General features: G+C 40.0%; 2 protein-coding genes across 2 annotated transcripts; both read right to left on the bottom strand.

Moving 5' to 3' along the window:
• Positions 1 to 4,032: 4,032 nt before the first annotated feature.
• LOC121798768 (probable pectin methyltransferase QUA3) lies at positions 4,033 to 7,702 on the bottom strand. Its single transcript, XM_042197942.1, has 7 exons — positions 7,051 to 7,702; positions 6,323 to 6,526; positions 6,031 to 6,241; positions 5,691 to 5,952; positions 5,142 to 5,516; positions 4,855 to 4,950; positions 4,033 to 4,510 (listed from the first exon to the last, which is right to left on the bottom strand). Exons 1-7 carry the CDS (start codon positions 7,471 to 7,473, stop codon positions 4,288 to 4,290), a joined length of 1,794 nt encoding a protein of 597 aa, XP_042053876.1. The 5' UTR covers positions 7,474 to 7,702; the 3' UTR covers positions 4,033 to 4,287.
• A 333-nt stretch (positions 7,703 to 8,035) lies between these two features.
• On the bottom strand, positions 8,036 to 11,798 carry LOC121801243 (COP9 signalosome complex subunit 1-like). Its single transcript, XM_042200692.1, has 6 exons — positions 11,271 to 11,798; positions 10,040 to 10,360; positions 9,514 to 9,630; positions 9,330 to 9,415; positions 8,694 to 8,928; positions 8,036 to 8,623 (listed from the first exon to the last, which is right to left on the bottom strand). The coding sequence occupies exons 1-6, from the start codon at positions 11,670 to 11,672 to the stop codon at positions 8,447 to 8,449; spliced, it is 1,338 nt and encodes a 445-aa protein (XP_042056626.1). The 5' UTR covers positions 11,673 to 11,798; the 3' UTR covers positions 8,036 to 8,446.
• Positions 11,799 to 16,273: the final 4,475 nt, after the last annotated feature.

Here is a 16,273-nt window from a genome sequence, read left to right as displayed (position 1 = left end):
GAGACGAGCTACGCGACGAGACGGTCGCGAGCTGGAGACGAGATGGGCGCTGCAATGCGTCTCGCGGGGGTCTCGTCTCTCCGAGACGAGACGCGAGCCCGGCGCGAGACGCGTTATGGATGGTCTTACCCTTTTATTGCTCACTAATTTTGATCAGAGTGGATCACAGACGTGACGTTCCATTATTTCCACCGTATTTACATTTAAGTAGAAAATCAAACCGATAACCAAATTCTTAAAATCAGATAAAAAAATGATTAGTAGTAGTAATAGTAGCATGTTTCAGAATCCCAAGCAAGCAAAGTATAGGTGGAAGTTGAATTAAATGTGGTCATAGTCAGGGCAGAGGATCATCACCATGGAGGTGGGGGCTGTTTCATTTCAATGAGAAAGAGATAACTTGAGATATTTATAAATAGCATTAATAAGTGATCATTAAGTATGCAGTGCATCTAAGGTAGATCTGCCTACTCTTATTCTAAACTCAAATATCAAATTTCAATCTTTATATTTCAAATAAACCAACAGAAATTTAATTTAATTTTCAACAAAATATGAACAACGTTGTCAAACATGTAAGAGCATCCACAATGGGACGCATGATGGCACGCAAAATGCGTGCCATCGTCCTCCTCATTGTGGTTGCCCGCCATCGTCCGCGCCCTACGCCCATGTCCGATGCATCGTCAGCGGTTGAAGCGCGGACGATGGCCTATCGTCCGCGCCATCGGGCTCCCCATTGCGGGATCGGCGGACGATGGTCGCAGACGATGCCACGCATTTTTTGTTTTTTATTTTCTATTTAAATCTCGTTTCTCATTCACTTGTTCATACGAACATCTCGCCTCTCTCGTTTCGCTCCTCTCTCACATTTCTACCTATCTCACATACCAAAATGAACCACGACGATGACACCACTAGTTCTAGCTCCTCGGAGTCGGGTAGTTCGCACTCGGAGACCTCGACAGCCTTAGATGCTGCCGTTGAAGAGGCCATGGCGGAATGCTTACTCGAACTGCAGCGCGAGGCGGCGGCGGCGGAGCAGATCCGCAGGACTATTCAACGTCGGACGTCTGTCCGACGCGACCACGCGGCAGCTCACCAACGTCTGGTTGAAGACTATTTTGCCTATCAACTACGGTGGGGACCGATTGTTTTCCGCCGGCGGTTTAGAATGCCGCGTTACCTATTTCTCAGCATTGTCCGAACGTTGTCGTCACGTGATGAATACTTCACGTATCGGGAAGACGGCATCGGCAGACCCAGCCTTACACAGTTGCAAAAGTGCACGGCTGCACTCCGTCAGTTGGCCTACGGCACCACGACGGACATTTTCGACTAGTACCTCCACGTCGGGGAGACAACAGGCTGGGAGTAGGGGTGAGCAAAAAAACCGGAAACCGAATATCCTAACCGAACCAAACCGAAATTTTGAAATTCGGTTTGGTTTTTTCGGTTTTTTGGTTCGGATCGGTTTTAAGAATAAAAAAATTTCATTTTTTCGGTTAGGTTCAGTTCGGGCGAAGAAAAAAATCGAAAAACCGAATTATATATATTCTATTAATTTAATATATTATATTATATATAATATATATTCTTTTAATATATTCTACTATATAATATATATTATATGTATTATTAATTTTATATTATATATAAATATTCTATTAGTATATATAAATAAAATAAAATACACATATATAAATATATATTTATATTATATTTATTTTTTTCAGTTTTTTCGGTTTTTTTCGGGTTTTTTCGGTTTTGTTTGGGTTTTTCGGTTTTTTTAAGTTCGGTTTTCGGTTTTTTCGGTTTTGGTTTTTCGGGTTCGGTTCGGTTTGGATTTTGAACTAAATTCAGTTTTTCGGTTTTGGTTCAGTTTTGGCAAAAAACCGAACCGAAACCCGAATGCACACCCCTAGCCGGGAGTGCTTGAAGAGATTTTGTAGGGGAGTTGTGGAGGCCTACGACGACACAAATTTGCGCAAGCCGACTGCCGCTGATTGCCTGGGCCTGATGAAGATGCACGAGACGGCGCACGGCTTTCCTGGGATGCTAGGGAGCATCAACTATATGCACTGGGAGTGGAAGAATTATCCGAAGGCGTGGAGAGGCCAATTCACTAGTGGATACAAGGGCAGCCACCCGACTTTGATCCTCGAAGCCGTCGCTGACCATCGGCTCTGGATCTGGCATGCGTACTTCGGCGTAGCCGGGTCGAACAACGACATCAACGTCCTCAAGTCCTCCACCCTCTTCGCCGAGCAATGCAACGGCAACGGCCCGGCCATCGAGTTCACTGCCAACAGGCGCCGATACCACATGGGGTACTACTTGGCCGATGGCATATACCCACGGTGGCCTGTTTTTCTGAAGACGATCAGCTGCCCAATGGGTGAGCAGAGGGTTTTATTTGCGCAAAAGCAGGAGGCGGCGCAGAAGGATGTCGAGCGGGCATTTGGTGTGCTCCAAGCACGGTGGGCAATTGTGAAAGGACCGGCTCATCTCTGGTTCAAGGAAATCATCGCCGACGTCATGTATGCGTGCATTATCATGCACAACATGATAGTCGAGCATGAAGGTGGGAGCATCACCGAGTGGAACGATGATGAAGGTGCATCTAGCTCGTCCAGCACGGCGACCGAGCCCCCCGCTAGAGGATTGTTGTCGGGCTTCGACGAGGTTCTAGCTAGACAGACCTCAATGCGCAACCAACAAGACCATGCGCAACTCATGAACAACATGATTGAAGAAGTGTGGGCTCGTAACCGCCGTCATTGAGTTTGCGTATTTTTTAATTCGTATTGTAATGTATTAATTTTTATATATGAAATGAAGTTTTTTTTCAATTTTTTGTTATTTAAATATTCAAATAAAATAAAATGCATAGGGCGCTCCATTGCAGGTGGAAGGATAGGAGGATAAAACTGCTAATGTGGTGCGCCATAGGACGCGCCTTAGGGCGCTCCATTGTGGATGCTCTGACAAACTGGCAGTGTTATCCTAGGAAGCAGCAAGTCAGCAACCTTGTCAAGTTCCATAAACAAACTAGGGACCCCACCTCTCTCTCACACACAAACACACACTCCAACAAACTTTTTAACAAGTAGTCAAGTTCAATCACATATAGACTTTAGAGTGTCCACTATAAGGCGGACAAGCCCAATAGCCCCGCCCCAGTTTTTGTCCATAGCCCCAGTTTTGTTGTCCATAGCCCCAAAATTTTGTGTCCGCCACTATAGTGGACACCTCCAATAGCCCTCAAATTCTATAATAAACTTTCATTTTATAATGTTTCAAGTAATTATGAACAAATTTATCTGGCTATACGTAATTAGAAGAACACGACTATACGAAGTAGAATTAAAATTAAAATTAAAATTTATCAGAACATTCCAGCTGTCTCTCCACAAATTGTTCATTTCCGACCCCAAATTGTAGGGAGACAAATTTTTATAGATGTAGAGTTGGAATGGTGTGAAAATAATGAATGGAGTGGGGTGTATTTATAGATGAATTGAAATGAAAAAAAAAATTTAAAATCGGCTATAGCCGCGGCGGTCGGTGCCGCCACTATAGGCGTCGCGCCTATAGCCGCGTCCGCCCCCATTTCACCGCGTCCTCGCCCCGGAGTCAGCTGAAGCCCGTCCGCCCCCTACCGCCCCCATTTCGGTGTCCGCCCTCGCCTCTCCACTATAGCCCGCCCGCCCTCCGCCCCAACCCGCGGCTATAGCCGCGGGCACCCCATAGTGGACACCCTTAGTGTTGATATCGTACGATGCAAGAGAGCTTTAAAATAGTCAAATCTGAGCAAAATAAAAATATCTAAATTTTGTCATCTATATCTACTAGTTTTAACTAGCCTCATCTAGCTCAATGTATAGGACCAGTAGTAGCAAAGGAAAAATGGTTCAGAATGTGGAGTAGCATTTTATGTAAATGAGTGTAACATTGAACAACAAATATCTTGAATCTACTATCAATCTATGATCATACATTTAAAGCCATCTAATGCTACAAAACTCAAGATTTAAGGCAATCTGCAGTCACAATGTACTGAGACATAAATTTGAAATTCCAACTATTAACAGACTTCCTAATGTAAAAGGGCCATCATAGGCATTCGTTTTTTACATTTTGGGTCGTGCTATAGGTGCAAGTGAAATATGTGAGAGCACCAAACAAGTCCTTGCCAACTGCCAAGAATAGTCATTACAATGTAAATTTGGAACCAAAGCTACACAAGAGTACCTACCTTACAATGGGACTACCATGATTTTGGCTTCACTGGGATCCAGAAGGTAACTTCCACAATTTCTTCGTTGCTACCAGGACTTTCTCCCTCTGAAGTGAGTCGGGTTCTTTGTCGTGCATGGAGGCCCTCCATCTTATGGCACGAGAAATCCATTCAATTTTGTCAATCACTTCAGGTGAATCTCTAATGATAACCGTGCCTTCAGGACGCAGCATTCTATCAATTTCCACCATCAGATCAACAAGGTTACACCTGCAAACACGATGTTGGTGGGGATCAAATATTATGGATGGAACAGGTTTTAATAAAATGGTTGGTCGTGTGTGAATGGAATAAGAGTCCCACTTGAAATGTGTGGTAAGTTTGGTGAGTAGTTGTGTGGATCCTTTTACTGTAAATGGAAAGTGGAGTTTTTTTTGGACTGAGCGAAAAGGAAATCGTGGCAAACTTTTCATGGCTGGGGGGAGTTTTATTCAACTCAAACTTCAAGCCAAGTAACTCGATTGCATTACACATACTTAAACAGACGAGTTCCTCAAAAAAATTTGAGCGGCTTGAATGGTCACAAGTTTGACAGAAATTAGAACAAAAAATACCTGTTCTTTCCCGAACTGGGATCTTTAACAAGAGACTCGATATCAGCAACATGAATCAAATCGTAAGTACGAGGATATGTTGAGAAAGGCTCACACCTACAAGCATCAGAAAGAAAATATATCCAATATCAATTAAATACATAATAGTTTAGGACATATAATAAGGATATGGAGAATCTGAACTAAATCACAAGCCACATTGAACACTAGATAAGCAAATGTATAAGCACAAGTTCTATGCAAAAAGACTGCACATCGGATGAATGAGTAATGTTACTTCCACGCACCAATCATGGAAAACTCCTATAAGTCCTCGGTCATAAATGACATCAAGGGTTGACGGCTTGCGAGCGGGAACGACATTCATTACCCAAACAGGATCAGATATTATGGCCGCTGCAAAACCTCCGAATAATGCATTCATATCCATGACATTTCGGATGGATGGAGTTCCCAGTTTTACGTTTAAAGAATTCTTGTAGTAAGCAACCCTCCTTGCCCATCTTCGCTTATCAGCTTCAAACACATCGATTCCATTTTTAATGATACTAACCCTCGAAGGAGCTATTGTCAATCTCTCGGGCCACTTTGGAATCGCTCCAACCGCGTGCTCTCCCTTAACAGAGGATGTCCTGCTGATACATTTCTTCAACTTGGTGTACCTGCAAATTAATAATGTTAAATCCTTTTCTCAACGAGAATGCATCAATAATATAGTGACTGAGTCCAACTTGGAATACATGTTATAAGTTTATAACCAAAATATGATCAAAGGAGATGCAATATATGAAGTTTTTGAAAGAGATAATAACAAACAGCTTCTGATGCATATTTACCACGAAAAACTAGGATCATCAGACTCATCGCACAAGTTGAGCCCAAATTCATTAAGGTTGGGATGGCATGAATCCCCAATCGGCTTTTTCCAGATGGCAGTGTTCCCATCTACGACAATCAGCTCGTAACACAAAGATCTGGCAACTTCCTGCAGCTCAGCCCATTCCTTATCTTGTTTAGGCCACTGCACAGGAGGTCCAGATATGACTAGGTAGCCTCCTGGCCGAAGTAACCGATCAACTTCAAGAAAATATGTAGCATCTGCACAGGTATAATACGCGTTAGGAACAGTGTTATATATTTATGAGGTAGTGGTAAACTATTAGGAAGAGGACTTACTATATGCAGCGAAAGGTATCAGACATCGAGAACAGTGGACCAAATCGAAAGAAAACCCAGAAAACGGAAGTCTACGCGTGCCAAGCATGGCAACAAAGGTCGGTACTCCTCTCTCCAGAGCGAACTGTATCTGAGCTTTATGTGAATCTCTTGGGGCAAAGGAAAGAGCTAATATGCCTTCAGAGAGCATGTATCCACCGAAACTAGCAACCTAGAAAATGAGATAGAGATTTTTCAAGACCTGTATTTAGGAGTAATAGCTGTTACAAGGAAACAGGGAAGGAATCCCTACCCCGCATCCCATATCGAGAGCTGTCCTCAAAGCTCCCCCAGCTATAGGAATATACTGCTTAAGTTTTTCGATATATTGTTCAGCTCCATCTGGGAACATTGTACCACCACCAGGAAATATGAAATATGGACCTTCTCTCTTCATCCACCCCTGGTGGCCTTTCCTATCTGCTATTTTATTATAAGGCATGTTATCATGCCATATCTGTGTACAAAACACAAAACTAATGATCATGTGAGCTGAAGCAAGCTTTTTTCAATTGCTTATAGCAGACTTAGTTGTAAAGATATTCCTCAATAGTTTGAAAAGATAGTACTACATACTATTAAAGTACCAGTACTTCATTACCAAAAAAAACACAGCAGCCGCTGCAGAATACCTTTGGCACTAGATGCAAAAATGCATATACTAATCAACGCTATGGCTGCAATCGAATGCATATAGAAGCAGATGCATCCCACCAATCAAAACAATTAAAAGAATTGTATATATATACAACAATTCAGATTGCAGATTCCCAACAAGCAAGACCAAAGATTCAACTTCAATTTATTCTAACAACTACACAAACATTATCTCCATAAGTAGAACCTCAAACACATAAGTTCACAGCCACATATTCAAATCATCAAGCTAAAGTAAACTTGTAAAACCAATCCCAATACTTCCAAACTAATTAAGAATAGAAAAATAGTAGTAGTAAAAGAAAAGAATGAAATTGAGTTGACCTTATGCAAACTGTCGGGCCAGGGCACGGGAACCTTGTAGCCGTCCGGCGGCGGGATCAAACAGAGAGGCGTGTCGTCGGGGCGAGGGCAATGCCTCTCCCTGTAGAAATTCATATCCCTGCTGAGCTGGCTGTTGATTCTGGGATCCTCACAGGGCATGTGATCCAGCATATCAGCGGGGCAAGCGTCGATGGCCACCGCCTGACGCCCCTGCTCCACCAGCGCCACCAATCGCCCCCGGTGCCGGGGATCCGAGCGGAGCAGCGTCTGCCGCCCCGATGCCGCAAGCGAGTCGCCCAGTGGAGTGAAGACGAGGAGGAAGAAGAGCACAACCGCTGCGAAGAAGGACCCCACAATAGCATCCAGCACCCGCCATTGGCGCGCGTGCCGGTTCTTGGAAGACGGAAGATTCAACAGCCCCATTTCCTCTCTCAACTTCAAGATCTCATTTTTACACTTATACACAGCGACAGTGTTGAGCTTGAAGATCTGAGTTTAAGTTTGCACTATACTATTTAAATGGCTTATTAGGAAGAATGGATATGGTACAAGCTATGCTGCTTAATGTACAACGCGATAATTAACTAGGAAGGAGGTCGGTGGAGTGTGACATTGAAGATGATGTAAATGGCCACAGTTACTCACTTACTCTAGTCCACTTGCGTGGACTCTGTGTTCTATCATAACTAATTTTGTTTCCATTTTCAGATATCTATATCCAAGAGCATTTAACAAATCATATTGGATCTACACATAATAATGTTTGTTATGCTCTTGTATGAAGTATAATTAATCCTTCCATAATAAACATAAACTGAAATGATGTTATTCACGTCACAATCGTAGTAAAGAAACATCATTGTTTTATCATCTGATCCAATAAGTTAAGAAACAGATAAATAAAGGGGTGTGAAAGAGGGAATATATGCAAAAGGTATACATCATTGTTTCATATTCTATTCCATTAACAATGACACGCACCACATCACAGTAAAAACGAAGACTAATTTTTTGAATGGAAATTTCAGATTATAGTTTATATAGTAGCACCACCTAACCATGATTTAAATATTTTTGCACCAGGTAGCCCCGGCAGAAAAAGGACAAAGTAACATTTCAGACTATGAACAGAGAATCTACAGGGATTACAAATCAAAGGCTCTGAACTTGAAGTTGAAAATCTTCAAGATCATTGTGATTTGCATTTTTTGCTGACAAGCTCCCATGGCCTTTTCATTCCCCTTTACCAAAAGCTTAACTTGATTGAAGCAATAACCAGCTACAGAAGATTCAACGCTGTCGACACTCCTCTTCCATAGCCTGTTAATCTTCCAAACTTTGAATTTTCAACCTCCACCAAAGTAGCAATATTTTTCATACAAACCCAACCCCCCACTTAATGTTTCCGTGCTGCCTTAAGGTTGTAATCATGTTTGATTAGATTTGCTCTCAAAAGCATTGCTCTGAGTTCACGATCAAATTCATTGCCAGTCTGCAAGACGCGCTGGAACGTCCCATTCCTCTGATCAGCGTGTCGAGCATAAAGAATCTTGTTATGGGAGTCAATTCGAGCCTGCAGGATCTTCTCATTAGATACACGTTATCCGATTGTATTTACACAAGCAGCGGATGCAAATGATTACCTGAATTTGGTCATTAGTGATCAGGGCTTCAAGTTCTTTCTCCAGGCCTGTAACACTTGTATTGAAAGCATTTGCCATCATATTAAGGTCTACAGATACAAACGGAAGTGTGTACTGGATCAGAGCCTTGCTGCGTATTTGCTCGTATAGAGTTTCCACATGATCATGCAAATGGATATCAAGCAACAAGTTTGTCTTGAGATTTCCTAGATATTCCAGGCAAGAAGCATAATGGCTGCATAGTAAAACATACTATCTCAAGTCAATTAAGGAACTGGAGATGCAAGTTTAGGCGGATTATTCTTTCTATTTGGTTCTTTCATAATGAGTCAGTGCAGAGCTGGGGGATTTTTCAAAATTGATTTGTACTCCTAGTAGTTAATTCTTTTAACCCTTCTGGCCCAGCTTTATTATCAAGAATGTTCTACCTATCATGTGTGTGTCTAGTGGTGTAGTGGTTAATGCCCGAGGCCAAAGGTCTCGAGTTTGAGTCCATCGTTACGTGGCCTTTAACAATTTCTGTTTATTTATCCATAAAAAAGTGTTCTATCTACTTGTCTATGTCGCTAATCACTATGTAAGAGAATCTAGTAAATAGTTCTCATAGCGTGATGTGAACAACATAAACTTAGTTACCTGGTATGGAAATCATTAATGAGTTCCCTTATCTCAGGCACCAATTCTAAGAAATTCCGAAAATTAGTGTTATCGATGACTTTGCTCTGGAAAATTGAAACAATTCAAGAGTTAAGAATTTTACAAGTCCCTGTATCATATAAAATGACCATTTAAGAACAATATAAACAAGGTAAGAGTTTGCCTTCAGTTCTGAACGGTCAAAGCTTGCGAGTGCACAGAGACTGCCATATGTTGCAACATCTTGGGGTGAAATTACTTCAGTGTAGTTGTTCCCAAGTTCTGGGCCAACTTCCAGGAACTGCAAATATCAATAGAAAAGTCAAGGGAAAATATATGCAGCAAAGACAATAAAAATCTCACATCTCAAGCACCATAGAGGGTGTATATATCAATGAAATACAAGACTCAAATCTTCATTGTTAAGATATGAATTTCAACCATGCATGATATATTATATCACACTGCGACCATCCATGGTATGTCTCTGTAAAGTAAAAAGCATTTCTACCTATAAAAAAGTCTGTATATACCACCCAAAAGCATCAGAACTATAAGAGCAGTCCTATAAATGTTAAAAAGTTCAGCAGCCAACCCCAATATTCTGCTCTTTCTACGTGGCATGCTTAACCACAACAAACAATATATTCTCTGGCAGGCAACCAAATGTAGTAGTATTACTTAATGGGGAAAAGATTTTCTAGACAAACCTTTCGAGCAGCAAGCTTATATTTTTTCCCTTCAAGGTGAGACAATCCAGCAGCACAACGCAGTTTTGCAATTGTAACAGGATCCAAGCCGTCTGCAGTTTGCTCAGCCTTGCCAACGTAACTTGTAACATGAGTAAATTGACCCATCTCAATGCTAAGCAGAATAGCATTTAGACACATATGAATTATATGCTTCGAGGTTGTGCAGTAGTCACGTGTGCGGACATAATTTTTAAATGCTTCACCAAGCTGACCATGTGCATAGTAGAAATCCCCAAAATCATTGTACCCCATCCGAATGCTCTCTTTGATCAAATTTGTCTGCAAAAGATAGTATTAGAGTGAGGGTGCTAAGTAGAACAAGAAAAAGACAGCCAAATACTAAGCTACTAAGAGTTGGAAATTTTGAGATCATGTTTACTGAATTTTACTATCAAGAATTTCAGAAAGTCGACTATTTAAGTGTTACAACCAAATTAATCGTTATCATTAATTCACACTACATAATTTAGCAATCAATGAATCAGAAACATGCGGTAATAACAAGAGTTGGGAGCAGTTTCTGCAGGCCTAACACATATCTCTAAACTTCATGCAAAATAAACTAGTGAAGAATTCAAAGAATGGATCTATTCAATAAGAAGCCACTTTACAGATTCTTCGTCTAGCAGACACACAAGGTATTACCTTATATATGTTGAGAAGATGAACAAAATAACAACAATCATTAGCAAATTCCATATTCCTAAGCCAGACAATGTTACCTTTTCTTTTTTATCTTTTCGATTTTCCTTATAACCAGTTTTCCAACAAGTGGCCAAGAACCGACCCTAAATCCTACTCCCCCATCCCCAAATAATAGTCTTTTTTTCCATTTGGTTTGTCCTAAATTAGTCCACTTCTATTTTTGGCAAAGTTCTCTCTTATGAGGTAGCATTCTCCACTAACAAAACCCTAATCAATTTTTTTCTTTCTACTCACCAATTTCGCATTATTACTCATGCCGTCCCAAAAGCCCCTATTTTTATGGGACGGAGGGAGCATAAATCCTTATTCTACAGTTCCCAAATAAAACAAGCGTTCACAACTTATAGCTTAAAATCATGGTAAACTTCAAACAAGACTATGAAATTCAACTGACATTTCAGCAGAAAACTAAAGGTTAATAATAATAGTATTATAAAAGCAAAAATAAGAGTATAACAGAGTGTATAGAGGGGAAACACCATACCCTGTAAGCATTGAGTTCATTTTCAAGCTTATCCTTTTTCAACTCGGCCCGTCGATCCACAGCATCGGCCCAGGCATCATCCAGGGCGTAATTGGGGCCCAATCGGCCATTGATCTTCCCGACAACCTCTCTGAAGAGCTGCGTGTTCTCGCCCTTCTTGATCTCGTCGTACGCCATCCGCAGAGCCTCCAGCTCCATGGAAGGGGCGCCGCATTTATCGGCGATGAAAAGGAGGCGCGTAGTCTTCGTGCGACCAGTGTAGAGCGCGGCGTAGGCCTCGACGTCGAGCTGCTCGCCGCTGATGATGGGGCGGTGCCGCTGCGAATCGGTTTCGTCCCGGACATTGGCGTAGATCTCTTCGTCCCCGATAATAGCGCCTGCAGCATCATCTTCTGCTTCCATTTTGAGAGTAGTGGTAATACTTGGATCAGTAGGAGAAGTAATCTAGGGTTTCTGTTGATTCTCTTCTTTCCTCTTCGTTTGCGGTTGCTGTTTTGAACGTGTACAGAGTATGATACAATCTGGGCTTCGCACGTGTCATGGGTGAGCTTTTGCAATCTGGCCCGTATATAAATATTTCAATTTGGGGATTTTTAATATCAGTCTATTTACTCCCTTTTTTCCTATTAAAATATTAAAAAAATATTTTTTCCCACTAATGTTGTTAAAATATTATTTTTAATCTGAGTTCTAATTCCTAGTGAAAGTGGGTTTTTTATAGAAATCAAAGCTCAGTTTATTCATTTATTCTATAGCTTCAAATAATAAATTTTATAAAAAATTATAAAATTTAATAGTATCAATTTTTATATAATATAATCAAACTAAATTTATAAAACAAAACAAACAACACAAAACCTTCATTAAATGAGCGTGTTGCTCACATATGGTAGGTAAGTATATAGCCACAAATACTTTGATAAATTATACAATTAAAATTATTTTACAAAATAATCAACATATATAATTTGTACAATATAAAATACTTATTTTACCACAATAGAGAATATTGTAATTAAACATAATTAGCAGAAAATAGAATATATATAAAATACAATCACAGACAATAAAAAAACGGAAATTTTGTAAATAAACATAATCAGCAGAAAATATAATATTAATTGAAAATACAATCACAAAATATTTTGAAAACACAGTCTATGTCACACCAACTGCACCAAGTGATCTAAAATAAATATTTTATTCTTCTAGTAATGGTTACAGAAGATATGTATATCGATATTTTCTAAAAGATTTACATCTTACTCTTCATAGGGATCCTCTTTTCTAAAAGATTTGTAGAAATGATGGAATAAATATGTCCGGTCAATGGATTTTGACCAAATAATAAATGTGACGAGACATTTAATTTTGTTAAATTAAATGATATAGCGTCGATCTACAGTTTACGTAGATAAATGTACTATATTCACTTTCTCAAATCCGATTTCCGGTGAGTGAGAAATAGTGGATTAAAGTTGGGCATAATTAGCTTTTTAATTAAAGCTTGGAGTTTGAGCTTAGGGAATAATTAACTAGTGTTAATTATCTCACATTGGAGAAGTGACACATCTTTTAATGTGTTTAAATTAAGTGACTTTATGTTACTTAATAATTATAGTGAACCAAGATAGGTGAAAGAGCCCACACGCGCGCGCCGCTGTCGCCGTGCGCCCGCTCGCGGTCGCGGGCCTCTGGCCCTGGGCCCGATCCCGATCTTGGACTTGGTCTTGGTCTTTGGGTGGTCTTTGGGCTTGGGTCTGGACCCGTAGTAATCTTTTTAGACCACCGCTGAGTCAGCAATCCAAGTGGGTTGACACATCGTTAAGCGTGGCACAGTCAAAGCCTACAAGGTTGCCACGTGAGAAATCCACATGCTCCACACGCGAAAGGCACACTCCTGCCACACGCTTGTAACCGCCGACGGTTACGAATCTGCCATGATGAGCCTTCATGGCTTGGTTGACCATGCATGATGGCTTGGCCTATAGATAGGCTAGCCATTCCACTGCATTAGATACAATATTCACAAGCATTTGCATCATAAGCTCTCTCTCTCTCTCTGCATTGTTTTTCCTGTCGAAAGATCTGCCCTCTCCTCCATCCAGTTCGTCGGAGCTCTGTTGATTGCGGTGTTGCTTCACCAGAGACGTAGCCGTTTTATCTTTGAGGATGAAACGCCAATCCGAAGAGCACTACCGGGGCGTATCTCGTCTTGCGGAAAGAGGACTCCTCGACTCGGCTAACAAATTTCACGGTTTAGTTGTTTCGATTTTCAGTTGTAATTTCAGTTCAATTTTCATTTGTATTCCTTCTTTTGGGTTGTATTCCGTCCGGTTGTATCTCTTGTAATCCTAGAAACCAACAAGATTATCATTATATTTTACTTCATTACTGAAGTAATATTTTCCTTTTTATTTGTTCTATAAATATAGTAATTTACTTTTATGTATGGTATTTTTTTATTAATAATATTTAATCACTTTTTTCTATCTCTTTCCTATATTTTATTAATTGTATATTAATAAATCCAATTTTTTTTATGGGACATAGAGTAATAAAACAAGAAAATAACGAGTATAATAGTGATTTTTTTTATATTCCACGCATGATAATTATTTTTTGCCAGTAATATGAGATTGAGATATAACTGAATATTTTCCTCATCGGGCAGAAGTAAACCAGCCGACTTGAATTTATATAAGTTGTAGGTTATGTTCAGTTGCAAAGTTCTCGCGTGTGAATAACTTATTCTCGTGCTTCTACGTGTTTCCCTCCCTCTGCAATCATTCTCGCCATGTTTCTCTCTCTAGGGTTTTTGGCGGAATTGAACTGCATGGATTCCGGTCTGCTTGGAACTTGAATGATTGCCAGCATGGACCTGAATGTCTTCCCTGAACCAGAAAAAGATGAGGTTTTTCTAATCCACAGTCAGAAGAAGATAGGTGCTTCAATTGCGACACACCATCTTATGGATATCAATCTAAAAGGAAGAAACCTAATAGTAGACTTCCTCCAGGTTGGATAGGCTGCCCTGCTTATGGACATGATATGAAATTGCAGGGTTTCTCATCCCTTCAAAAGTTCAAGTCCACCTGGTAAAGGATACTCATCTGCTCGATCAACCCAAATTTTTAAATACAAAGATAGGCCTGGTGATTGATTTGACCAATTCAGATAGATACTATTAGGGATGTCAATCGGGCCAACCCGTTCGGGTTCGGGCCAACCCGTTCGGGTTGGCGGGCCATTCGGGTACGGGCTATTCGGGTTATGATTTTTTCGGGTTATAAAAGTTCGACCCTAACCCTAACCCTTCGGGTTTCGGGCTAACCCATCGGGTTATTCGGGCCAATGCGTATTTTTAATTCTTTTAATATTTTCAAAAAATAATACGTATTTTAAATTTTCTTTAATTATATACATATTTTTAATTAATCATTCAACAATGAAATACATATTTTTAATTTTCTTTAATATTTTTAAAAAAGATTAAGTTATTTAAATTTAAATAACTAATTCATTACATAATTATTTACAAAATATCTATCAATAGTATGTTTATGTTTATGTATTTAAAACATAAATCAACACTTTGTTTCAAAATTCAAACATAAATCAATTCGTAGAAAATTAAATAAAATTTTCATAACATGAGAGGTGCATAGTAGACGTAACAAAAATATTTTGAATTGTTAAAGAGTGAATTATCAAGATGCTAGCTAATTGGAGTAACTCTAAGTTTTCTTGAATTATGATTGGTCAAATTTAATTTATTCCAGCTGTAAATAAGTCAAATAATAATTTATCTTTGTTTTAAGAATCATCAGAGTACGCATAATTCAATGACGAAGCGGCGTCAAAACACTTTGCACTATTATATTGGAAATATACTAAAAGAAAGCTTTTATATACGAGTATTTATAATCCATGAACCACATGTGATTTTTTCCGTGATCTTATATAGTCAGTTGACGTATTTGGATTTTGCATAGTTTTAGAGGGTTGTCTTGGATGATTTTGATTATATTTCTATATTTTGGTATGTTTACATGTGTTGTTGAGAAATGATAGAAAATTGATTAGAAAATGTAAACAAAATATGTGGATGTGCAGCAGCCTTGTTTGAGTCAATGTTTCTTGCGATTTTGAAGTCTGATAAACCTCTAATACATATCATTCTCTTCGTCTTCGAAAGAGCTTCGCGTGGATATATTGCACGCCTCAATCGGAGCTTTGTAGAGAAAGTTATGACCGTTACAAAAACTGCTCGCTTTGCAGAAGCCTTCAACCCGACGGGCCGACCCATAACCCGAACGGGTCAGCCCGCCTAACCCGACAACCCGAACGGGTCAGCCCGAATGGCCCGATTTTAAATTCGGGCTGTGAAATTACAACCCTAACCCTGTATTTTTATCGGGTTATTCGGGTCGACCCGCGGGTTCGAGTTACATTGACATCCCTAGATACTATAATACCAAGGACTGGACTAACGGATCTATCAAGCCTGTCAAGATTAAATGCACGGGGGCCTAAGGCCATCCACAATAGGAATAGCCCAGCAATAGCCCAGCCACTGCCACATCATCAGCACTAAAAATCCTCCTGCCACATCATCAAAACAAGCAAATAGTCCAGCAATAGCCCAGCCATAGCCCAGCCACATACTATCCATATCATTATTAACAAATATATACAAAATGAAATAATTAAAAATCACACAATATACGGAATTAAATTTACGACACAAAAACGAGAAAATTCACTAATATTAATAAAATATAAAAAGTACATTAATTAAAAAAAATACATAATTAAAAAAAACTAACGGCGGTCAATCCTCCGTGCCCATAACTCTTCAATTAAATCCTTTTGGAGTCGAATATGAGCCGCCGTTTGGCGCATGTCGGCGTGTGCTTGTAAGAGGCCGGCTTCATCGTGATGTACCCCACTCCGTACGTTGGGGGCGGCCACGCCGTGGCTTGGACCGGCTTCATTATCGT

The sequence above is a fragment of the Salvia splendens genome, chromosome 4 (assembly GCF_004379255.2).
Source record: "Salvia splendens isolate huo1 chromosome 4, SspV2, whole genome shotgun sequence".
Taxonomy (NCBI): Eukaryota; Viridiplantae; Streptophyta; class Magnoliopsida; order Lamiales; family Lamiaceae; genus Salvia; species Salvia splendens.
The sequence above is the reverse complement of the archived record's forward strand: the minus strand, read 5'-3'. Positions and strand labels throughout refer to the sequence as shown.